Here is a 24,651-nt window from a genome sequence, read left to right on the forward strand (position 1 = left end):
AGCAAAGAAAACTCTACTGGAATATCAGACATAAGGAGAATCCTTTCTCATCCCCAGGGGATGGGGAAAACCCAAGGACCCAGTTCCTCATTTGAGGGCATGTCTGTGCCAGGGGAGGTTGCTGGCCTGTGTGTGCTGCTGACCACTGTGTACTGCAGGAGCTGGCCCTGGAGAAGCAGCCATTTTCCCTACAGAGTCCAGCACTAGAGAAGCCTCTCAGCTGTAGGAGCCAGCTGCCTGCAGAGCCACGTGTACTGTAGGAACCTGCCATGTGAGCATTCCAGAACCAGGAAGAAAAGCTCTTGCCTTTTGCAATGTCTTTCTAGTATGTGGTGGATACACCCTAAGGTGACCCCCAGTGATCCATGCCCTTGTATAATCCTCTCTTCCTGAGTGTGGATGAGATCTATAACTTGCTTTTAATCAATAGAATATGGCAAAGGTGATGGGATATTACTCCCAGGATTACATTTCATTATGTAAGACTTTATCTTAGCAGGCTGGAGAGAGAGACTTTCCAGCTGGCCTTGAAAAAGCAAACAGGTAGGGACTTCCCTGGAGGCGCAGTGGTTAAGAATCTGCCTGCCAATACAGGGGACACAAGTTCGAGCCCTGGTCTGGGAAGATCCCACATGCCGCGGAGCCACTAAGCCCGTGTGCCACAACTGCTGAGCCTGCACTCTAGAGCCTGCAAGCCACAACTACTGAAGCCTGCATGCCTAGAGCCTGTACTCTGCAACAAGAGAAGCCACTGCAATGAGAAGCCTGCGCACCACAATGAAGAGTAGCCCCCGCTCGCCACAACTAGAGAAAGCCCACGTGCAGCAATGAAGACCGAACACAGCCAAAAATAAATAAGTTTAAAAAAATTGTTTAAAAAAAAAGAAAAAGCAAACAGGTATGTTGTGAACTGCATATGGAGAGGGCCACATGGCAAGGAAATGCAGGTGGCCTCTAGGACCTGAGGGCAGCATCCAACAAACAGCCAGTAAGAAGCTGGGGCCTTCAAGTATACAGCTGTAAGGAAGTGAATTCTGTCAACAATTTGAATGAGCTTGGAAACATTCTTCCCCAGTCAGGTTTCCAAATGAGAACACAGCCCAGCCAACACCTTGGTTGCAACCTTGTGAGATCCTGAACAGAGGATCTGGTTAAACTTTCTGGACTCTTGACCCACAGAAACTGTGAGATGACAAACGTATATACTGTTTTAAGTCTCAAAGTTTATGGTTAACTTATGATAACAGAAAACCAATTAATAACCATCTCACATGCACCCCAGTGTTCATAGCAGCACTATTTACAGTAGCCAAGACATGAAAGCAACCTAAATGTCCATGGACAGATGAATAGATAAAGAAGATGGGGTCCATATACATAGTAGAATATTGCTCAGCCGTAAAAAAGAATGAAATAATGCCGTTTGCAGCAACATGCATGGACCTAGAGATTATATCATACTGTCATACTAAGTGAAGTAAGTCAGACAGAGAAAGACAAATATCAGGTGATCTCATTTATATGTGTAATCTAAAGTATGATACAAATGAATTTATTTGCCAAACAGACTCACAGAGAAAACGAACTTATGATTACCAAAGGGGAAAGGGTGAGGGCAGGGATAAATTAGGAGTTTGGGATTAGCAGATATAAAAACTACTGTGTGTAAAATAGATAAACAACAGGTCCTACTGTATAGCAGAGAGAACTGTATTCAATATCCTGTAATAAACCATAATGAAGAAGAATATGAAAAACAATTTCATTATATGTATCTATATAGATATAATCTGGATCACTTTGCTGTATACCAGAAACTAACACAACATTGTAAATCAACTATACCCTCCCCCCTCAAAAACAGTGCCATCTACAGAGGAAGCTTAAAATTGTGCCATCTGGTAAAGGAAAAATATTTAAAGGACTTACTCCATTTTCTCAGAGAAGAAAAGGATGGATTTGGAGAGGATTTGAGAGGCAGTAAATTGATAAATGTTGCATTCCATTCCTTTGGCTACTCAGCTTCCATATGTACCCTTCTATAAACACTCAAATTTCTGAAAACAATTCTATTTTTACCTAATAAGACATAGCTATCCAGGAAATTCCCTGGCCATCCAGTAGTTAGGACTCCATGCTTTCACTGCCGTGGACCCAGGTTCAGTTCCTGGTCAGGGAACTAAGATCCCACAAGCCGTGCAGCGTGGCCGAAAAAAGAAAAAGAAAAGACAAAAGACATAGCTAGGGCTATGGTGGCGCAGTGGTTAAGAGTTCGCCTGCTGATGCAGGGGACACGGGTTTGTGCCCCGGTCCAGGAAGATCCCACATGCTGCGGAGCGGCTGGGCCCATGAGCCATGGCCGCTGAGCCTGCGCGTCCGGAGCCTGTGCTCTGCAACGGGAGAGGCCACAACAGCGAGAGACCCGCGTACTGCAAAAAAAAAAAAAGGCATAGCTATATGTCTTACAAGTTCTTATCCTTTTCCCCAAATGAGGAAACTCACATTCCCAATAGTTATAACTGTTGCTGTCTATGATATACCTCATATTTGGTCATAGTCTCACTGAATATTCTATTACCTACAGGCTAAACTGTAAAATTTAACTTCCAACAACCTGTCTATAAAATAATAATGGAGGTTCCTTAAAAAACTAAAAATAGAGCTATCATATGATTCTGCAATCCCACTCCTGGGCATATATCCAGAGAAAACCATAATTCAAAAGATACGTGCACCCCAAATGTTCACTGCAGCACTATTTACAATAGCCAGGACCTGGAAGCAACCTTAATGTCCATAGACAGATGAATGGATAAAGAAGATATGGTACACATATACAATAGAATATTACTCAGCCATAAATAAAGAATGAAATAATGCCATTTGCAGCAACGTATACACACTACTATATATAAAACAGATAATCATCAAGGACCTACTGTATAGCACAGAGAACTCTACTCAATTATTCTGTAATAACCTAAATGGGAAAGGAATCTGAAAAAGATATATGTATAACTGAATCACTTTGCTGTACACCTGAAACTGACAAAACGTGTAAATCAACTATACTCCAATATAAAATAAAAATTAAAAAAAAAATAATGGGAAGGAGAGAGAAGAAAATTGTTAGCATATACAAATAAAGCCATGCTTATAACAAGCAAAGAGAAAATGTATGGTCTTCGTTTCTGTAATTGGTCCTGAGGCTGTAGTTGGTATCTATGGCTTCATTTTACTAGTCATTCCATATTTCCCTTGTCCTTAGCTGCTGGGGTTCTTTATCTGATGGAGTGACTCAAACCTTCATTGCCAAAGAGTCTGAGTCCTTGGGCGTTTTGCTTTTGTTGTTTGTATGTTGTGTTTTTCCCTTGACTTATATTATTGGGTATGGAAGTATCGAAAGGTACCTTCGAATCTTCTGGGTTCCAGACACAGTCCTTCTTGTTCCCATTGTGTAGCAGCAACCCAGTTTCTCCTTAGTACTCAGGATCAATTACTCTAGTCCATAGAGGAACTCCTTTTTTACCTTGTTGGTTCAGTGGTATAGGGAGCCCAAAATGACCAGGGGGGTAGTCTCATCTTCTAATTCATTGGAACCAATGTAAGCATTCCTCCCAAATCAGCAGAGCCCAAAGTTCAGGAGGGGAAATAAAAATTCTGCAAGTAGGTTATTAGATATAATGGTGAGAGGAACCAGTCCTACTTCCACCCGTTGATTCCTGGGACCATGTATTCTGGCTTTAGGGAATAGCACTGCATAATGGTTTTGATTCAAAGTATATATTGCATCTTATAAGACAGAACCTCTTCCTTTCAGGATATTATCTCTCAACTAATGCTGTAACTGAGTCTTCAATAAGCCATTCCACTTTTCAGTTAAGACCAGTCGACTCTCCGTGAGGGGTATGTGGGTATGAACCCGTTGCTGTACTTTCTTGGCTGTAAAATGAGTTCCTTGATTAGATGCAATGCTGTGGGGCATACCAGGACCCAGGACAGAGGATAAGGCATTCTGTGAAATTTTGTGAGTATCTGGATGTTGGTGCTAACAGAAGTAGTGCAGACAGGGAAGACAGCTCCATATTCAGAATGCGTCTATTCCATTGAGGGTGAATCTCTGCCCCCTCCACGAAGGAAGAGATCCAAAGAAATCATCCGCTACCAGGTGCCTGGCTGATCCTCCCTGGGGAATGGTGCCACATTACCAACTTAGTTGTTTGTGCTTTTTAGGATTTTTTTATTATGATAAACAAAATTTTTACCGTTTTAATAATGTTAAGTGTTACGATTCAGTGGCATTAAGTACATTCACAATGTTGTGCAGTCATCACCACTATCCATTTCCAGTACGTTTCATCTTCCCAAACAGAAACTCTACCCATTAAACAGTAACTCTTCAGACCCCTTTTCCACCCGTGCCTGGTAACCTCTATATTACCTTCTGTCTCTAGGAATTTGACTACTCTAGATTCCTCATATAAGTGGAATCATACAACATTTGTCCTTTTACATATGGCAAATTTTACTTAGCATGTTTTCAAGGTTCATCCACATTGCAGTGTGGCAGAACTTCATCCCTTTTTATGGCTGAAAATATTCCATTGTATGGATATACCACATTTTGTTTATCTATTCATTTGTTGTTTTGCTTTGGTTTTGGCCACATCACGTCTTAGTTGCAGTGTGCAGCATCTTCAGTTGCAGCATGTGGGATTTTTTTTTTTTCACATCTTTATTGGAGTATAAATGCTTTACAAGGTTGTGTTAGTTTCTGCTGTATAACAAAGTGAATCAGCTATATGTATACATATATCCCCATACCCCCTTCCTCTTGAGGCTCCCTCCCACTCTCCCTATCCCATCCCTCTAGGTTGTCACAGAGCATCAAGTTGATCTCCTTGTGCTATGCAGCAGCTTCCCACTAGCCATCCATTTTACATTTGGTAGTATATATATGTCAGTGCTACTGTCTCACTTAATCCCAGCTTCCCCTTCCCCGCCATGCCCTCAAATCCATTCTCTACGTCTGTGTCTTTATTCCTGCCCCGCCACTAGGTTCATCAGTGCTGCTTTTTTTAAAATTCCATATGTATGTGTTAGCATACGGTATTTGTTTTTCTCTTTCTGACTTATTTCACTCTGTATGACAGATTCTAGGTCCATCCAGCTCACTACAAATAACTCAGTTTCGTTCCTTTTTATGGTTGAGTAATATTCCATTGTATATATATGCCACATCTTCTTTATCCATTCATCTGTTGATGGACATTTAGGTTGTTTCGATGTCCTGGCTATTGTAAATAGAGCTGCAGTGTACATTGTGGTGCATATATCTTTTTGAATTATGGTTTTCTCAGTGTATATGCCCAGTAGTGGGATTGCTGGGTCATATGGTAGCTCTATTTTTAGTTTTACAAGGAACCTCCATACTGTTCTCCGTAGTGGCTGTATCAATTTACATTCCCACCAACAGTGCAGGAGGGTTCCCTTTTCTCCACACCCTCTGCAGCATTTATTGTTTCTAGATTTTTTTTTGATCCACTTTCCTTTTATTTATTTTTTGAATTTTATTTTATTTATTTTTTATACAGTAGGTTCTTATTAGTTATCCATTTTATACATATTAGTGTATATATGTCAATCCCAATCGCCCAATTCATCATACCACCACCGCTCCCCACCGCTTTCCCCCCTTGGTGTCCATACGTTTGTTCTCTATATCTGTGTCTCTATTTCTGCCCTGCAAACCGGTTCATCTGTACCATTTTTCCAGTTTCCACATATATGCATTAATATACGATATTTGTTTTTCTCTTTCTGACTTACTTCACTCTGTATGACAGTCTCTAGATCCATCTACGTCTCTACAAATGACCCAATTTCTTCCTTTTTATGGCTGAGTAATATTCCATTATATATATGTTCCACATCTTCTTTTTTTTTATATAAATTTATTTATTTATTTACTTATTTTTGCCTGCATTGGGTCTTCGTTGCTGCATGCAGGTTTTCTCTAGTTGTGGCAAGCGGGGGCCACTCCTTGCTGCAGTGCGCAGGCCTCTCACTGTGGTGGCCTCTCTTGTTGCGGAGCATGGGCTCTAGGTGCGCAGGCTTCAGCAGTTGTGGCTCACGGGCTCCAGAGTGCAGGATCAATAGTTGTGGCACACGGGCTTAGCTGCTCCACGGCATGTGGGATCTTCCCAGAGCAGGGCTCAAACCCATGTCCCCTGCATTGGCAGGCGGATTCTTAATCACTCTTAGGGCTAAACTCTAAAGCTATTTGACTTAAAGCTGGAAGCTGGTCCATCAAAGGATGTTAGAAGTACAAAACACAGGTCCTCTCTACACAGCTTCGGATTCAGCAATTAGCTTGAAAAGACTGATGGTCTTGGAGCGTCTCCTGGGTAGGTGGGGTTGGCTGTGGCTCATGCTGGGGCCATAAAAGCTGGTGGCAGATATACTGGGGATTATTCATCTGCCACCACATCTTCTTTATCCATTCATCTGTCAGTGGGCATTTAGGTTGCTTCCATGACCTGGCTATTGTAAATAGTGCTGCAATGAACATTGGGGTGCATGTGTCTTTTTGAATTATGGTTTTCTCAGGGGTCATATGGTAGTTCTATTATAGTTTTTCAAGGAACCTCCATACTGTTCTCTACAGTGGCTCTATGAATTTACATTCCCACCAACAGGGTAGGAGGGTTCCCCTTTCTCCACACTCTCTCCAGCATTTATTGTTTGTAGATATTTTGATGATGGCCATTCTGACTGGTGTGAGGTGATACCTCATTGTGGTTTTGATTTGCATTTCTCTAATGATTAATGATGTTGAGCATTTTTTCATGCATTTGTTGGCCATCTGTATGTCTTCTTTGGAGAAATGTCTATTTAGGTCTTCTGCCCATTTTTGAATTGGGTTGTTTGTTTTTGTGGTATTGAGCTGCATGGGCTGCTTGTATATTTTGGAGATTAATCCTTATCAGTTGCTTCGTTTGCAAATATTTTCTCCCATTCTGAGGGCTGTCCTCTTGTCTTGTTTATGGTTTCCTTTGCTGTGCAAAAGCTTTTAAGTTTCATTAGGTCCCATTTGTTTATTTTTGTTTTCATTTCCCTTTCTCTGGGAGGTGGGTCAAAAAGGATCTTGCTGTGATTTATGTCATAGAGGGTTCTGCCTATATTTTCGTCTAAGAGTTTTATAGTGTCCAGCCTTACATTTAGGTCTTTAATCCATTTTGAGTTTATTTTTGTGTTTGGTGTTAGGGTGCGTTCTAATTTCATTCTTTTGCATGTATCTATCAATTTTTCCCAGCACCACTTACTGAAGAGGCTGTTTTTCCTCCATTGTATATTCTTGCCTCCTTTGTCAAAGATGAGGTGATCATATGTGCATGGGTTTATCTCTGGGCTTTCTATTCTCTTTGGGATCTTTTTTTAGTTGTGACATGTGGACTCTTAGTTGCAGCATGTGGGATCTAGTTTCCTGACCAGGGATTGAACCCAGGCCCCCTGCATTGGGAGCACGGAGTCTTAGCCACTGGACCACCAGGGAAGTCCCCATTCATCTGTTGATGGACATTTGTGTTTTCACATTTTTGCTATTGGGAGTAGTGCTGCTATGAACATTTGTGTACAAGTCTTTGTTTGAACATCTCTTTTCCAGTCTTTGGAATATATACCCTGGAGTGGAATTGCTGAGTCATGTGATAATTCTATATTTAATTTATTGAGAAATCACTAAACTGTTTTCCACAGTGACTTACCATTTTACATTCCCACCAGAAATGTATGAGTATTCCAATTTCTCCACATTTTCACTTATTTTTCAACATTTATTTTCCTTTTTTAAAAAAAATATAGATCTTCCCATGGCACAGCCTGCATGAAGTGGAATCTTAATGTGGTTTTGATTTGCATTTCCCTAGTGGCTAATGGTGTTGAGCATCTTCATGTGCTTGATGCCCTCTTCTGCGTCATCTTTGGAGAAATATTTACTCAAGTCCTTTGCCCATTTTAAAATTGAGCTGTCTTTTTGTTGTTGAGTTGTAAGAGTTCCTTAAACATTCTGGATAGTTGACCCTTGTCTGATAAATGATTTGCAGATGTTGTCTTCCATTCTGTGGGTAGTTTTTTCACTTTCTTGATAATGTACCTTGATGCACAAAAGTTTTAATTTTAATGAAGTGCCATTTATCCAGTCTATGGTTGCTTCTGCTTTTGGTGTCATATCTTATGAAATCCAAGATTATGAAGATTTACTCCTATTTTCTTCTGAGAATTTCAGAATTTTAGCTCTTATGTTTAGGTCTTCCACCCATTTTGAGTTAATTTTTTATCTGGTGTAGGCAAGGTTCAACTTCATCCTTCTTCTTCTTTTTTTTTTTTTTTTGTGGTACGCAGGCCTCTCACTGTTGTGGCCTCTCCTGTTGCAGAGCACAGGCTCCGGATGCGCAGGCTCAGCAGCCATGGCTCACGGGCCCAGCCGCTCCGCGGCATGTGGGATCCTCCTGGACCAGGGCATGAACCCGTGTCCCCTGCATCGGCAGGTGGACTCTCAACCACTGCGCCACCAGGGAAGCCCCAACTTCATTCTTTTGCATGTGGATATCCAGTTTCCCCAGTACCATTTGTTGAAAAGACTGTCCTTTCCCCATTGAATGGTCTTGGCGTTGTTCTCAAAAATCATTTGACCATATGTCCAGGTTTTATTTCTGGGCCGTCTATTCTAATCTGGTCTGTATGTCTGTCCTTGTACCTGGATATGCTTGGTCTCTTATGGGTCATTTTCATCTGATGATAGATTGCTGTGGTGCATGTCCAGTCTTGTGGCTAGGTAGGTCAGACAACACCGAGTTCCTGGTGGGAATCTCAGGCCACATGGTCACCCAGTGTCCTGTGGTGTGGTGTTTACTTTCTGCCAAGGGTCAGGCACAAGCCAGAAACTGTTTCTCAAAAGGCAAATAGTTATCTGCAGAAGAGGGCATAGATTTGCTCCCAAATCCTAGAAGTCTGTGCTGTGATGTTCCTGTTGGTGTTTGCCAGGGCTCTGGACAGCATCCTTACTTGCCATGGGCACTTCAAGTATCATTGAGTCTGCTGGATCAGGCCTAAATGGTAGAGTCACTTGTATAGCAGCCTGAACTTGCTGCAGAGCCTAGTCTTACTTGGTTCCACTTGAAATTGGCAACCTCGTGAGTGACTCTAAATGAGTGTCACAGTAGCAATCTCAGATGTGGTGTATGTTGCCTACCACATCCACAAAGTCCTACAAGTGTTGTGCCTTTTTTCATGATGGGTGGTTTGAGGTACAGCAACTTATTTTTCATCTTGGAGTGGAAAGCTTGACAAGCTCAGACCACTGAAACTAGCAACTGCACTGAGGTCACCAGCTGCCCAATTCTTGTAGGGATTATCTGCCATCCTCTAGTTTGCATGTTTTTCTAAGGCATCTAAGGTACTTCCTACTTTCTGCTCATCAAATCCAATGGACATGTGGCCATTTGAGTTCAAACCTCACTCATGGTACAGATTTTGTATCAGTCAGGGTCCAATCAGGCAAAAGAAACCACATAGTAATTCGAACAAAGAGTAGCCGCTGTGCTGCAGGAGCTTGCTGGCAGGAGCACACCAGAGCCAGGAAGGAAGAGGCTTCCTCTTGCATTGTCTCTTTAGCACCCTCTACTGGCAGAACTTAACATTGTGCCAGCCAGCAAAGGAAAAATATTTAAAGGGCCCAGCACCATTTTCTCAGAGTAGGCACTGATGGGCAGATTTGGAACTGAGAGGCTCCAAGTGGATAACTGGCATAGTTTGTCATTTAAATGGATAGTATGGAGCAACTTTTATTTGTTTAAGATGAAGCTAAACAGTTGGGATCTTGCTGTGACAACACAGTGTTTCATTAAGTTAAACAACCCTATCCCTCACCACCACCAATGTCTAGATGTTACAGAGCCACAGAGATGAATAAGAGAGTCTCTGTCCACAGGGGACTTATGTTTTTGGGTTAATAGTCTATTTCAAGGGACTTTTTTTTTAAATTTTATACTCCAAGGTTTTTTTTAATTTATTTTTTATACAGCACGTTCTTATTAGTCATCCATTTTACACACGTCAGTGTACACATGTCAATCCCAATCTCCCAATTCATCACACCACCACCACCACCACCCGCCACTTTAGCCCTTAGTGTCCATACGTTTGTTCTCTACATCTGTGTCTCAATGTCTGCCCTGCAAACTGTTTCATCTGTACCATTTTTCTAGGTTCCACATATATGAGCTAACACATGATATTTGTTTTTCTCCTTCTGACTTCACTCTGTATGACATTCTATAGGTTCATCACGTCTCTGCATATGACCCAATTCCCTTCCTTTTTATGGCTGAGTACTATTCCATTGTATATATCTACCACATCTTCTTTATCTATTTGTCTGTCGATGGGCATTTAGGTTGCTTCCATGACCTGGCTATTGTAAATAGAGCTGCAGTGAATATTGGGGTGCATGTATCTCTTTGAATTATAGTTTTCTCAGGGTATATGCGCAGTAGTGGGATTGCTGGGTCATATGGTAGCTCTATTTTTAGTTTTTTAAGGAACCTCCATACTGTTCTCCATCATGGCTGTATCAATTTACATTCCCACCAACAGTGCAAGAGGGTTCCCTTCTCTCCACACCCTCTCCAGCATTTGTTGTTTGTAGATTTTCTGATGATGCCCATTCTAACTGGTGTGAGGTAATACCTCATTGTAGTTTTGATTTGCATTTCGCTAATAATTAGTGATGTTGAGTGGCTTTTCATGTGCTTCTTGGCCATCTGTATGTCTTCTTTGGAAGAATGTCTATTTAAGTCTTCTGCCCATTTTTGGATTGGGTTGTTTGTTTTTATAATATTGAGCTGCATGAGCTGTTTATATATTTCAGTGATTAATCCTTTGTTGATTCATTTGCAAATATTTTCTTCCATTCTGAGGGGTGTCTTTTCGTCTTGTTTGTAGTTTCCTTTGCTTTGCAAAAGCTTTTAAGTTTCATTAGGTCCCATTTGTTTATTTTGGTTTTATTTCCATTACTCTAGAAGGTGGATCAAAAAAGATCTTTCTGTGATTTATGTCAAAGAGTGTCCTTCCTATGTTTTCCTCTAAGAGCTTTATAGTGTCCAGTCTTACATTTAGCTCTCTAATCCATTTTGAGTATTTTTTTGTGTATGGTGTTAGGGAGTGTTCTAATTTCATTCTTTTACATGTAGCTGTCCAGTTTTCCCAGCACCACTTATTGAAGAGACTGTCTTTTCTCCATTGTATATCCTTGCCTCCTTTGTCATAGATTAGTTGACCATAGGTGTGTGGGTTTATCTCTGGGCTTTCTATCCTGTTCCATTGATCTATATTTCTGTTTTTGTGCCAGTACCATATTGTCTTGATTACTGTAGCTTTGTAGTATAGTCTGAAGTCAGGGAATCTGATTCCTCCAGCTCCGTTTTTTTCCCTCAAGAATGCTTTGGCTATTCGGGGTCCTTTGTGTCTCCATACAAATTTTAAGATTTTTTGTTCTAGTTCCGTAAAAAATGCCATTGGTAATTTGATAGGGATTGCATTGAAACTGTAGATTGCTTTGTGTAATATAGTCATTTTCACGATATTGATTCTTCCAATCCAAGAACATGGTATATCTCTCCATCTGTTTGTATCATCTTTAATTTCTTTCATCAGTGTCTTATAGTTTTCTGCATACAGGTCTTTTGTCTCCCTAGGTAGGTTTATTCCTAGGTGTTTTATTCTTTTTGTTGCAATGGTAAATGGGAGTGTTTCCTTAATTTCTTTTTCAGATTTTTCATCATTAGTGTATAGGAATGCAGGATACTTCTGTGCATTGATTTTGTATCCTGCTACTTTACCAAATTCATTGATTAGCTCTAGTAGTTTTCTGGTGGCATCTTTAGGAATCTCTATATATAGTATCATGTCATCTGCAAACAGTGACAGTCTTACTTCTTCTTTTCCAATTTGTATTCCTTTTATTTCTTTTTCTTCTCTGATTGCTGTGGTTAGGACTTCCAAAACTATGTTGAATAATAGTGGTGAGAGTGGACATCCTTTTCTTGTTCCTGATCTTGGAGGAAGTGCTTTCAGTTTTTCACCATTGAGAATGATGTTTACTGTGGGTTTGTCATATATGGCCTTTATTATGTTGAGGTAGGTTCCCTCTGGGCCCACTTTCTGGAGAGTTTTTATCATAAATGGGTGTTGAATTTTGTCAGAAGCTTTTTCTGCATCTATTCAGATGATCATATGTTTTTTCTTCTTCAATTTGTTATTATGGTGTATCACATTGATTGATTTGCATATATTGAAGAATCCTTGCATCCCTGGGATAAATCCCACTTGATCATGGTGTATGATCCTTTTAATGGGTTCTTGGATTCTGTTTGCTAGTATTTTGTTGAGGATTTTTGCATCTATATTCATCAGTGATATTGATCTGTAATTTTCTTTTTTTGTAGTATATTTGTCTGGTTTCGGTATCTGGGTGATGGTGGCCTCATAGAATGAGTTTGGGAGTGTTCCTTCCTCTGCAATTTTTTGGAAGAGTTTGAGAAGGATAGGTGTTAGCTCTTCTCTAAATGTTTGATAGAATTCACCTGTGAAGCCATCTGGTCCTGGACTTTTGTTTGTTGGAAGATTTTTAATCAGTGTTTCAATTTCAGTGCTTGTGATTGGTCTGTTCGTATTTTCTATTTCTTCCTGGTTCAGTCTTGGAAGGTTATATCTTTCTAAGAATTTGTCCATTTCTTCCAGGTTGTCCATTTTATTGGCATAGAGTTGCTTTTAGTAGTCTCTTAGGATGCTTTGTATTTCTGCAGTGTCTGTTGTAACTTCTCCCTTTTCATTTCTAATTTTATTTGAGTCCTCTCCCTCTTTTTCTTGATGAGTCTGGCTAATGGTTTATCAATTTTGTTTATCTTCTCAAAGAACCAGCTTTTAGTTTTATTGATCTTTGCTATTGTTTTCTTTGTTTCTATTTCATTTAGTTCTGCTCTGATCTTTATGATTTCTTTCCTTCTGCTAACTTTGGGTTTTGTTTGTTCTTCTTTCTCTAGTTCCTTTAGGTGTAAAGTTAGATTGTTTGAGATTTTTCTTGTTTCTTGAGGTAGGCTTATATTGCTATAAACTTCCCTCTTAGAACTGCTTTTGCTGCATCCCATAGGTTTTGGATCATTGTGTTTTCATTGTAATTTGTCTCTAAGTATTTTTTGATTTCTTCAGTGATCTCATGGTTATTTAGTAACGTACTGTTTGTGTTTTTTACGTTTTTTTCTCTGTAATTGGTTTCTAATCTCATAGTGTTGTGGTCAGAAAAGATGCTTGATATGATTTCAATTTTCTTAAATTTACTGAGGCTTGATGTGACCCAAGATGTGATCTATCCTAGTGAATGTTCTGTACGCACTTGAGAAGAAAGTGTAATGTGCTGTTTTTGGATGGAATGTCCTATAAATATCAATTAAATCAATCTGGTCTATTGTGTCATTTAAAGCTGTGTTTCCTTATTAATTGTCTGTTTGGATGATCTGTCCATTGGTATAAGTGAGGTGTTAGAAGTCCCCCACTATTACTGTGTTACTGTCGATTTCCTCTTTTATAGCTGTTAGCAGTTGCCTTATGTATTGAGGTGCTCCTCTGTTGGGTGCATATATATTTATATATCCTCTTGGATTGATGCCTTGATCATTATGTAGTGTCCTTCCTTGTCTCTTGTAACATTCTTTATTTTAAAGTCTATTTTATCTGCTATGAGTATTGCTACTCCAGCTTTCTTTTGATTTCCATTTGCATGGAATATCTTTTTCCATCCCCTCACTTTCAGTCTGTATGTGTCCCTAGGTCTGAAGTGGGTCTCTTGTAGATGGCATATATATGGGTCTTGTTTTTGTATCCATTCAGCCAGCCTGTGTCTTTTGGTTGGAGCATTTAATCCATTCATGTTTAAGGTAATTATCGATATGTATGTTCCTATTACCATTTCCTTAATTGTTTTGGGTTTGTTTTTGTAGGTCCTTTTCTTCTCTTGTGTTTCCCACTTAGAGAAGTTCCTTTAGCATTTGTTGTAGAGCGGGTTTGGTGGTGCTGAATTCTCTGAGCTTTTGCTTGTCTGTAAAGCTTTTGATTTCTCCGTCAAATCTGAGTGAGATCCTTGCTGGGAAGGGTAATCTTGGTTATAGGTTCTTCCCTTTCATCACTTTAAATATGTCATGCCACTCCCTTCTGGCTTGTAGAGTTTCTGCTGAGAAATCAGCTGTTAACCTTATGGGAGTTCCCTTATATGTTATTTGCTGTTTTTCCCTTGCTGCTTTCAATAATTTTTCTTTGTCTTTAATTTTTGCCAATTTGATTACTATGTGTCTCGGCGTGTTTCTCCTTGGATTTATCCTGAATGGGACTCTCTGTGCTTCCTGGACTTGGGTGGCTATTTCCTTTCCCATGTTAGGGAAGGTTTTGACTATAATCTCTTCAAATATTTTCTCGGGTCCTTTCTCTCTCTCTCTTCTCCTTCTGGGACCCCTATAATGTGAATGTTGTTGCATTTAATGTTGTCCCAGGGGTTTCTTAGGCTGTCTTCATTTCTTTTCATTCTTTTTTCTTTGTTCTGTTCTACAGCAGTGAATTCCACCATTCTGTCTTCCAGGTCACTTATCCATTCTTCTGCCTCAGTTATTCTGCTATCGATTCCTTCAGGTGTATTTTTCATTTCAGTTGTTGTATTTTTCATCTCAGTTTGTTTGTTCTTTAATTATTCTAGGTCTTTGCTAAACATTTCTTGCATCTTCTCGATCTTTGTCTCCATTCTTTTTCGGAGGTCCTAGATCATCTTCACTATCATTATTCTGAATTCTTTTTCTGGAAGGTTGCCTATCTCCACTTCATTTAGTTGTTTTCCTGGGGTTTTATCTTGTCCCTTCATCCGGTACATAGCCCTCTTCCTTTTCATCTTGTCTATCTTTCTGTGAATGTGGTTTTTGTTCCACGGGCTGCAGGATTGTAGTTCTTCTTGCTTCTGCTGTCTGCCCTCTGGTGGATGAGGCTATCTAAGAGGCTTGTGCAAGTTTCCCGATGGGAGGGACTGGTGGTGGGTAGAGCTGGATATTGCTCTGGTGGTCAGACCTCAGTAAACTTTAATCTGCTTGCCTACTGATGGGTGGGGCTGGGTTCCCTCCCTGTTGGTTGTTTGGCCTGAGGCGACCCAACACAGTAGCCTACCCGGGCTCTTTGGTGGGGCTAATGGCAGACTCTGGGAGGGTTCATGCCAAGGAGTACTTCCCAGAGCTTCTGCTGCCAGTGTACTTGTCCTCACGGTGAGACACAGCCACCCCCCGCCTCTGCAGGAGAACCTCCAACACTAGCAGGTAGGTCTGGTTCAGTCTCCTATGGGGTCACTGCTCCTTCCCCTGGGTCCCGATGCACACACTACTTGGTGTGTGCGCTCCAAGAGTGGAGTCTCTGTTTCCCCCAGTCCTGTCGAAGTCCTGCAATCAAATCCCGCTAGCCTTCAAAGTCTGATTCTCTAGGAATTCCTCCTCCTGTTGCCGGACCCCCAGGTTGGGAAGCCTCACGTGGGGCTCAGAACTTTCACTCCAGTGGGTGGGCTTTTGTGGTATAAGTGTTCTCCAGTTTGTGAATCACCCACCCAGCAGTTATGGGATTTGATTTTATTGTGATTGCGCCCCTCCTACCGTCTCACTGTGGCTTCTCCTTTGTCTTTGGATGTGGGGTATCTTTTTTGGTGAGTTCCAGTGTCTTCTTGTCAATAATAGTTCAGCAGTTAGTTGTGATTCCAGTGCTTTCGCAAGAGGGAGTCAGAGCACGTCCTTCTACTCCGCCATCTTGAACCAGTCTCTCAAGGGACTTTTAACAGTTCCTTTGCCTATTTCATTCTTGCCCTTTGAAGTAAAATAATCTAAAAAATGCTTCCTTTGGTAAATTAAGAGTGCCTCACCACTGTGTGATGGTGTGTATTTTATATTTGTTGTACCTTGCATTTCTTTTTACCATACCCCTTGACTCTATTCATCTCTTTATCTCAATCTGCATAGAAAATGATATACTGTTGCTATCAGTGATCCCCTAAACCCTCGAACTGTCATTGGCCCCTAAACAAAGATAAATAATATCCTCTAGGAAATTTAGGGACCTAACTTTTTTTTTGTTTAATTTTTATTGGAGTATAGTTGATTTACAATATTGTGTTAGTTTCCGCTGTACAGCAAAGTGAATCAGTTATACATATACATATATCCACTCTTTTTTAGATTATTTTCCCATATAGGTCATTACAGAGTATTAAGAAGAGTTCCCTGTGCTATACAGTGGGTCCTTGTTAGCTATCTATTTTATATATACTATTGTGTATATGTCAATCCCCATCTCCCAATTTATCACCCTGCACCACCGCTGCTTTCCTCCTGGTAACCATAAGTTTGTTTTCTACAGCTGTGACTCTATTTCTGTTTTGTAAATAGGTTCATTTGTACCATTTTTTTAGATTCCACATATAAGCGGTATCATATGATGTTTGTTTTTCTCTGTCTGACTTCACTCAGTATGACACTCTCTAGGTCCATCAGTGCAAATGATATTATTTCGTTCTTTTTTTTTTTTTGCGGTACGCGGGCCTCTCACTGCTGTGGCCTCTCCCGCAGCAGAGCAACAGGCTCCGGACGCGCAGGCTCACTGGCCATGGCTCATGGGCCCAGCCTCTCCACGGCATGTGGGATCTTCCCAGACTGGGGCACGAACCCGTGTCCCCTGCATCAGCAGGCGGACTCCCAACCACTGCGCCACCAGGGAAGCCCCTATTTCGTTCTTTTTTTATGGCTGAGTAAAATATTCTGCTGTGTATATATATATATATATATATATATATATATATGACATCTTCTTTATCCATTCCTCTGTCAATAGACATTTAGGTTTATTCCATGTCCTGGCTAGTGTAAATAGTGCTGCAGTTGAACATTGGGGTGCGTATATCATTTTGAATTATGGTTTTCTCTGGATATACGTCCAGGAGTGGAATTGCTGGATCATATGGTAGCTCTATTTTTAGTTTTTAAAGGAACCTCCATTACTATTTTCCATAACTTCTTGATCCTTAAAAGACATAGGCTGGGATGTCTTTGGCTAAAGGGATTGTCCATTAGAGAAAGTTTGGGGCTCTGAACAGAAAGCAACTTCTCCTTTGACTTTCTTTCCTGGGCAGATCTTGCTGTCACTGCTATTACCACGCCAGAACCGCCTAAGAAGTGAGATTGAAGAAGGCCTGGACATGAACCTCCTTAGGCAGGAAGCAGAACACGGAGCCCTGAATGTCCCTCGTCTCTCTAAGTACATTCTCAACATGATGACTCTGCTGTGTGCACCAATTCGAGATGAAGCAGTGCAGAAACTAGAGAACATCACAGACCCTGTTCGGTTACTGAGGTGTGAAACTCGACCAGTTTCTTGAAACCTGCCTCAGCCCCTGGGCCGGGCACAGCTGGGCCGGACACTGGGTCACAGCCTCTGTCTCGGCTGGCTCTTCCCTACTGAAGACCTGACTAACTCCTCTTTTCTCTGGTCTATTAGCTTTTCTTTTCCAAAGATGGCCTTAGATTGATTGCCCCCTATACACCATCCTACCATAAATCACTGGAGTATGTAATCCTTTCTTCTAAGGAATTCAAACATCCCTATCCCAGGTTTTCTTATTGCATTTCACACAATATGAGGGATAGGGATGGGAGGTTACCCCTTTTTCAGAGCTATAGAAACCATGACCCAGAAAGTTAAAAAAAAGTGAATTGTCCAAAAATAGCTCAGAAATAGCATCAGCTAAAATCCCACTTCCCAGAGAGGTTCGTCAGCATGGTGCTGTGTGTCCTTCCACTGACTACTCTTTTTTTAGGAGACATAGAATGACTGTTGTGGAAAGGTCTGAAGGCTTTAGCATCCAGAGACTTATCTGTTCCTAGCTCTGCCACTCACTCACTTACTCACTCTGGGCCTTGGGTCCTAGGCCTCAGTGCCATCTTTTGTAAATTTAGGAGGCAGGACTAAGTTAGTTTTAAAGCCCCTCCTACCTCTAGAATATGGTGATTTAATGATATCTTGTGTAGGTTCCCCCTCACTGGATTTCCTTTCATAGTATAAATATTCTATTTCCTCCTGTGTCAGAGGAATCTTCCAGGTTCTGGGCCTGATGAAAATGGACATGGTGAACTACACTATCCAGAGCCTTCAGCCCCAACTGCAGGAACATTCCATCCAGTGTGAACGAGCTGAATTTCAGGAACTCCTCAACAAGCAGCCTAGTATGTATATAACTGGAGGGCAGGAGCAGGGAATATGACTTTGGGTCTGACTTTAATGATGTGAGAGAGTACTCTGCCTCTTTTTAGGAGCAGAAAGTTTCTTCCTCAGATGGGGGTGGCAGAAGGCATAGTTAATCTAAGCCAGAAAGACTTCCCCCCACCAAAGCATTTACTTATTGAGGAGGAGGAGATCTTGAATCTTCGTCCCAAGGCCTCCGTGTTGTAGGAGCTGAAGATAATTACGCACTCTTCCTGTCACAGGCCTCCTCGATCACACTACCAAGTGGCTGACCCGAGCGGCGGCAGACCTCTCCACGCCGCCGCCTGGTTGCCCTGACTCTCCCGACTCCTCCAGTGTGGTTTGCCCCTCTCCAAGTGAGGCAGCCAACAGCCCGGAGCCCCTCAACCCCAAAATGGTGCTGTCCCAGGGCTTCCTGAACCTCCTCCTCTGGGACCCCGAAGATGAAGAGTTCCCTGAGGTAGGACTGTGGGGGGCCTTGCCTTGTTGTCTGGGACTGAGGACTTGCATGGGGACCTTCCTCTCCTGACCCACTCTGCCTGCTTCCCCAGACCCTGCTGATGGACAGAGCCCAGCTGCAGGAGCTGGGGGCCCAGCTGCGCCAGTTAACCATCCTGGCCTCGGTCTTGCTAGTGGCCAGCAGCTTCTCTGGCAGTGTTCTGTTTGGCTCGCCTCAGCTTGTGGATAAGCTGAAACGCATAACCAAAGCCCTGATGGAGGAGTTGAAGTCCAGGTGAGTTGCATAGGTCTTTTTTAGAGTAACGACAGGTGATATGAAGGCACAGGCAGGTAATGAAGGATGCCTTACGTTCCACAACAAACCACAGAAAGGCCCTTTGGAATCATTCACAAAGATTGTTGGTATCTTTCCATAAGTGGCCTTGGGGCTTGTAACAAAGAAAAATAAAACTTCCTTCCAGAAGTGTAGCGTGGAGGATAGTTTCCTATAAAATGATTCACTAGCTTGCTCGCTACAGAAGAGTCTTTATCTAGTTGAGTGGGCTGGTCGTACATATCTCCAGGAGTCGACCAGTCAGCAATGTTGATTGAATATCACTGAGCGCAGGGTGTCACACCAAAGGAAAAAGCGGAATCGGAAGGCCAGGTTTGTCATTGTAATTGGTGAGAGTATGACAGATGACCATGGAAAATGTCCAAGAAAGTGTTAAAAGTGTGCATACATGAATAAACCCCATGGGGCTGAAGAATGCTGAGTGGATACGAAATCCTTGTCCAGAGTTGATTTTATAGTTTATCTTGTTTTCTAAGAAGAAGAACACAGTATCATACAGAGAAAGAAGTCAGTATCTGGAGAGTAACAGTGAAGACACTGACCCTGCCCACTGGGCTCTGTGCTTCCAGGGCCTGGGGTGAGGGCAGAAGGGTGGCTGGGCATCTCCCTCACATGGGCCCAACTTCTGGTGTGGAGCTTCGGGGCTCAGGGCCACCCCTGGGTACCAGCTTACTCTCCTTCACGGTCTAGGCCTGAGGAGGAGGCTATGCTGACTGTGAGTGAACAGGTGTCTCAGGAAATCCATCAGAGCCTCCAGAACATGGGCCTTGCTGCTCTGAGCAGCGACAACACAGCATCGCTGATGGGAGAGCTCCAGAACATCACCAAGAAGGAGAACTGTGTCCACAGTGTCATTGGTGAGCGTGCCTGTGGGGTGGTGGGAATGCTGAGGGGAGAGCCAGTCCCTACCCTGGAAGGTGCTTACTGAACCATTTAACCATAAAGGGCATGATGATTGGGCAAGTCACTGTGTAGGTTTTAGTTGTTGTATAATGCTGGGTTGAAAATATATCCCTTTTAGTTTAAAGACTGACTCTATGGTTGAAGGAAGATTTGTACCGGGAATTCATGGCTTCTAGGTGTGGCATACTGTCCAGCCAATGTGGTTAAGTCATCCCTGGCCTTCTGGGTCATTTTTGGCTGCAGTCTAAGACATGTGACACCCACTCCCTGCCAACAAGAAGTTGATGCTGAATTAGGCTGGAGGACATGTTCCCAAAGCAGGGGTTTCCCCTGTCCCATGTTGGAATGGTGGCCATGAACTTGACCTTGCTCTTAACCTCAGCCATCTGAAGGGTCAGTCAAAGATCCTCCTGTTATGTCAAATACCAGGATTTAACTGATGAATACTTAAGGAATCTTTTGACTAGAAATGTGCTAGCCCACTAGTTTTGGATCTTTGCTTTGTCCGTGGGAGTTAGGTAGCAGCCCCCTTCCCAAACAAAACAAATTTCCTTATGTCTAGGTGCGTGGGTAGGTCAGTGACTATCTCAGTTAACTTTGAACTTGGGTGAGTAGAGTGCAGGGGGCAGTGTTTCTCCCTGAAAGTTGTTTGCTCTTTCCCTTCTCACTGTCTATTCCTGCTCACAGGTCAGCGGATCCACTTGTTCCTCAAATGCTGTTTGGTTCTTGGTGTGCAGCGGTCTCTGCTAGACCTCCCTGGGGGCCTTACCCTCCTTGAGGCAGAGCTGGCAGAACTGGGCCAAAAGTTTGTCAACTTAACGCACCACAATCAGCAGGTGTTTGGCCCCTTCTACATGGAGATCTTAAAAACCCTCATCCCCCCAGCCCAGGCACTGGAGACAGAAGTGGGGTCTCTCTGATGACACTGGCTCCAAGCCCTGGTACCTTGGACCCAGGAGAGAAGCCCATCATTCTCTTGGGGTGACATCACCAGTGACCAGCAGAGCAGCAAGCCCTCTCCCCGTCTGCAGCCAGTACACTACGCTGCAGTGACCAAGCATGTAAACACTGGCTGGCCCAAACTCATTCACTAATAAACTTCTGAACTGCAAGCAAACGCCATGCTTCCTGAGCGGCAGTTGTGGCCAGGCCCTGTGTCCTCTGCCCCCACTAGTGAGCAGCCGGCAGGCCCTGGTTTTTCCTCCAGGTGCTGCCTTCAGCACGCAAAGCTGAGAAGCCAAGACACGCAGGTACTATAACATTATATAACATTTTCTCTGAGGGTAAAGCATTTCTCTGAGGGCTCTGAGAATTCTGTGGAATTATCCAAAATGTGAGTATATTTCTGGAAGTCAGAAATTGGTTTTGTCTAATTCAGTTCTCAGGATTGGGTGTGATTGAAAAAAGTTATTAGAAACCTCATTTCCAGGACCAAATTCCCCTGAAGGTTTCAAATGATGCCACAAGAAGTCAGGAAGAGTGAGAGCCTCAGCTTTCTCTTCTGTTGCAGGGGTTCTGAAGCAGGGCGCTAGCTGGGGCCAGATGACAATGGATGTTGGCTCATAGCGGGCGTCCTGCTGAGGACAGGTCCAAGTTCCTGTGCTCTCTCTCTCTCTCAGGTGTCCAGAGTTCAGTCTTGGCCAGTTGGATCATTGACTGGTTTGGTCAAGTTATCCTTAGTCCTGTTCTCTAGCTGAGTGGCTGAGTAAGTCTCCTGTTCCTTCCTCTCTAAGCTTAGAAGCCCCTGTTCTTCCCGACAGAGGCCATGTGGGCATCCCAGTGTGGAACACCCTCCACCCTTCTTCCCACTTCCAGACTGGGACTGTCCCTGGCAGTTGTGGCTGTGAGCTCTGCTGTTGGCATCACAAATGAGAGCTGTTTTAGGAAGGACCTGGGCTTGTCTCCTGGGCTTGTTGAGATCCAGCCCCTCATTCTCGGGCAGACCGCAGCAGACCAGCCCTGACCTAGGACGGCTGAAATGAGGAAATGTTCCCTTCACATTTGGCCCTTTGTTGGTAATGGATAAGAGAGAAAATGGAAACTCACTTTCTGCTCTCAAGATAGGGCGAAGACAATCAATGTTCTCACCATTTCAGGAGATGGAGGGAGCTGAATATAGGAAGAACATCTAGGAAGTCTAGGAAGAACATCTGAAGGGGGATTTGAGTTCCATTAGCCCAGGATTTCTCCTGATTGACTTCCTTTTTTAGAGAGTAGAGCCTAGATGGGTGACAGAGCCAGGCCAACAGTGGACCTTTACTGTGACCAGAAAAGCTGGAGGGCCTGGATCGTTCAGTTTCCAATCTTGTAGCTGGACATCCTCGAGATGGGGAAGCCCAGAAAAAGGATGTGTTTCATAGACAGTGAGGCTTGCCTAGATGGAGTCTCTGATTTGCAACTATTTGAATTTGTTAAAAATCCATATTTTGGAAGCCTCCTTATCTTAGAGGCAGAAGTGCTCTGAAGGGGTTCCTGAGAAGAGGACTGCCTGGTTGGTGGGTGCAGATACTGGGCTGACAATAGAACTTTGCTTTGCACTTCATAATTAAAATCCGCAACGATTGATTTCTTAGAAATTTTGAGTTGATTTTCTTGTGCTTCCATGTGGAGGAGACAGGGATCCTGACCTCAACAAAGAAAGATAGCTCCATTCAATCCTGCCCACAGTTTGAGGGATATATACTTTGATTTGCGGTAAAATACACATAATACAGAAATGTACCATTAGTGACATTTTGTACACTCACAATGGTGTGCAGCTATCACTAGTGTCTAGTTGCAGAAATCAAAAATCAGTTCATTGGGCTGAAATCAGAGTGTTGGCAGGGCCATATTTCCTATGGAGGCTCTAGGGGAGAATCCGTTCCTTGCCTCTTTCAGTTGCTTTTTTTTTTTTTTTTTTAATTGCTGGTATTTCATTACCTGTGGCTGCATTAGTCTAGTCTAGGCCTCCATGGTCACCTCAGGGTCCCATGGTCGTCATCTGTGTGTATCTAATTTCCCTCTGCCTCTCTCTTATAAGGATATTTCTGATTGGATTTAGGGCCCACTCACATAATCCAGGATAATCTCCCCATTTTAAGATCAACTTAATCACCTAGGTAATTGTTATGGGTTGTGTCTCCCCCACTCCCCGCCCCCAAATTCATATGTTGAAGTCCTAACCCCCAGTACCTCACAATGTGACCTCATTTGTAAATAGGGTCATTATAGATGTACTTAGTTAATGTGAGGTTATACTGGAATTGTGTGGGACCCTGATCCAATCTGACTGGTGTCCTTATGAAAAGACATGTGTCACATGAAGAGACAGACACATACAGAAGTACAACAATGTGAAGAATCAGGGAGAATGCCGTCTACTTCAGGCTACCAGAAGCTAGAAAAGAGGAATGCGACATATTCTCCCTCAGAGCCTTAGAAGAAACCAACTCTGCTGACACCCTGATTTCAGACTTGTACCTCAGATAAAACAAATGTATTATCTGTTTAAGCCACCCAGTTTGTGGTGCTTTGTTGCAGTAGCCCTAGGAAACGAAAACAGTAAGATTTACAGGTTCTAGTAATTAGGACCTAATACCTTTGGGTGGCCATTATTCAGTCTTCTACAAAGAAAGAATCTGTTTCCTTGACTTTTCCAGCTTCTAGAGACTGTGCACATTCCTTGGCTGGTAGCCCCTTCCTCCAGCTTCTAAGACCGTCCCTAAACCATTGCTTTCATCATGTCTCCTCTCTTACTTTGACCCTCCTCCCTCCCTTTTTTTTTTTTTTAAGCATCTTTATTGGAGTATAATTGCTTTACAATGTTGTGTTAGTTTCTGCTGTATAACAAAGTGAATCAGCTATACATATACATATATCCCCACATCTCCTCCCTCTTGCGTCTCCCTCCCACCCTCCCTATCCCACCCCTCTAGGTGGTCACAAGGCACTGAGCTGATCTCCCTGTACTATGCAGCTGCTTCCCACTAGCTATCTATTTTACATTTGGTAGTGTATATATGTCCATGCCACTCTCTCACTTCATCCCAGCTTACCCTTCCCCCTCTCCATGTCCTCAAGTCCATTCTCTACGTCCGTGTCTTTATTCCTGTCCTGCCCCTAGGTTCCTCAGAACCATTTTTTAAAATAGATTCCATATATGTGTGTTAGCATACCATATTTGTTTTTCTATTCTGACTTAATTCACTCTGAATGACAGACTCTAGGTCCATCCACCTCACTACAAATAACACAATTTCATTTCTTTTTATGGCTGAGTAATATTCCATTGTATACATGTGCCACATCTTTATCCATTCCTCTGTCGATGGACACTTAGGTTGCTTCCATGTCCTGGCTACTGTAAATAGTGCTGCAGTGAACATTGTGGTACATGACTCTTTCTGAATTATGGTTTTCTCAGGGTATATGCTCAGTAGTGGGATTGCTGGGTCATATGGTAGTTCTATTTGTACTTTTTTAAGGAACCTCCATACTGTTCTCTACAGTGGCTCTATGAATTTACATTCCCACCAACAGGGCAGGAGGGTTCCCTTTTCTCCACACTCTCTCCAGCATTTATTGTTTGTAGATTTTTTGATGAT

At 42.5% G+C, this 24,651-nt stretch overlaps 1 protein-coding gene across 1 annotated transcript in view; it reads left to right on the plus strand.

Annotated features, from left to right (window-relative positions):
• The window catches only part of TCP11 (t-complex 11), a 31,817-nt gene extending 8,753 nt beyond the window's left edge, over positions 1-23,064 (plus strand). The window contains exons 5-10 of the mRNA XM_079934658.1: positions 17,261-17,481; positions 18,214-18,350; positions 18,612-18,829; positions 18,921-19,102; positions 19,853-20,019; positions 20,753-23,064. Of these exons, the coding sequence (XP_079790784.1) occupies positions 17,261-17,481; positions 18,214-18,350; positions 18,612-18,829; positions 18,921-19,102; positions 19,853-20,019; positions 20,753-20,985 (1,158 nt within the window). The 3' untranslated portion in view covers positions 20,986-23,064. The remainder of the gene's footprint in view (positions 1-17,260; positions 17,482-18,213; positions 18,351-18,611; positions 18,830-18,920; positions 19,103-19,852; positions 20,020-20,752) is intronic.
• The last annotated feature ends 1,587 nt before the right edge of the window (positions 23,065-24,651 follow it).

This window comes from Stenella coeruleoalba (assembly GCF_951394435.1).
Source record: "Stenella coeruleoalba genome assembly, chromosome: 10".
Lineage (NCBI taxonomy): Eukaryota > Metazoa > Chordata > Mammalia > Artiodactyla > Delphinidae > Stenella > Stenella coeruleoalba.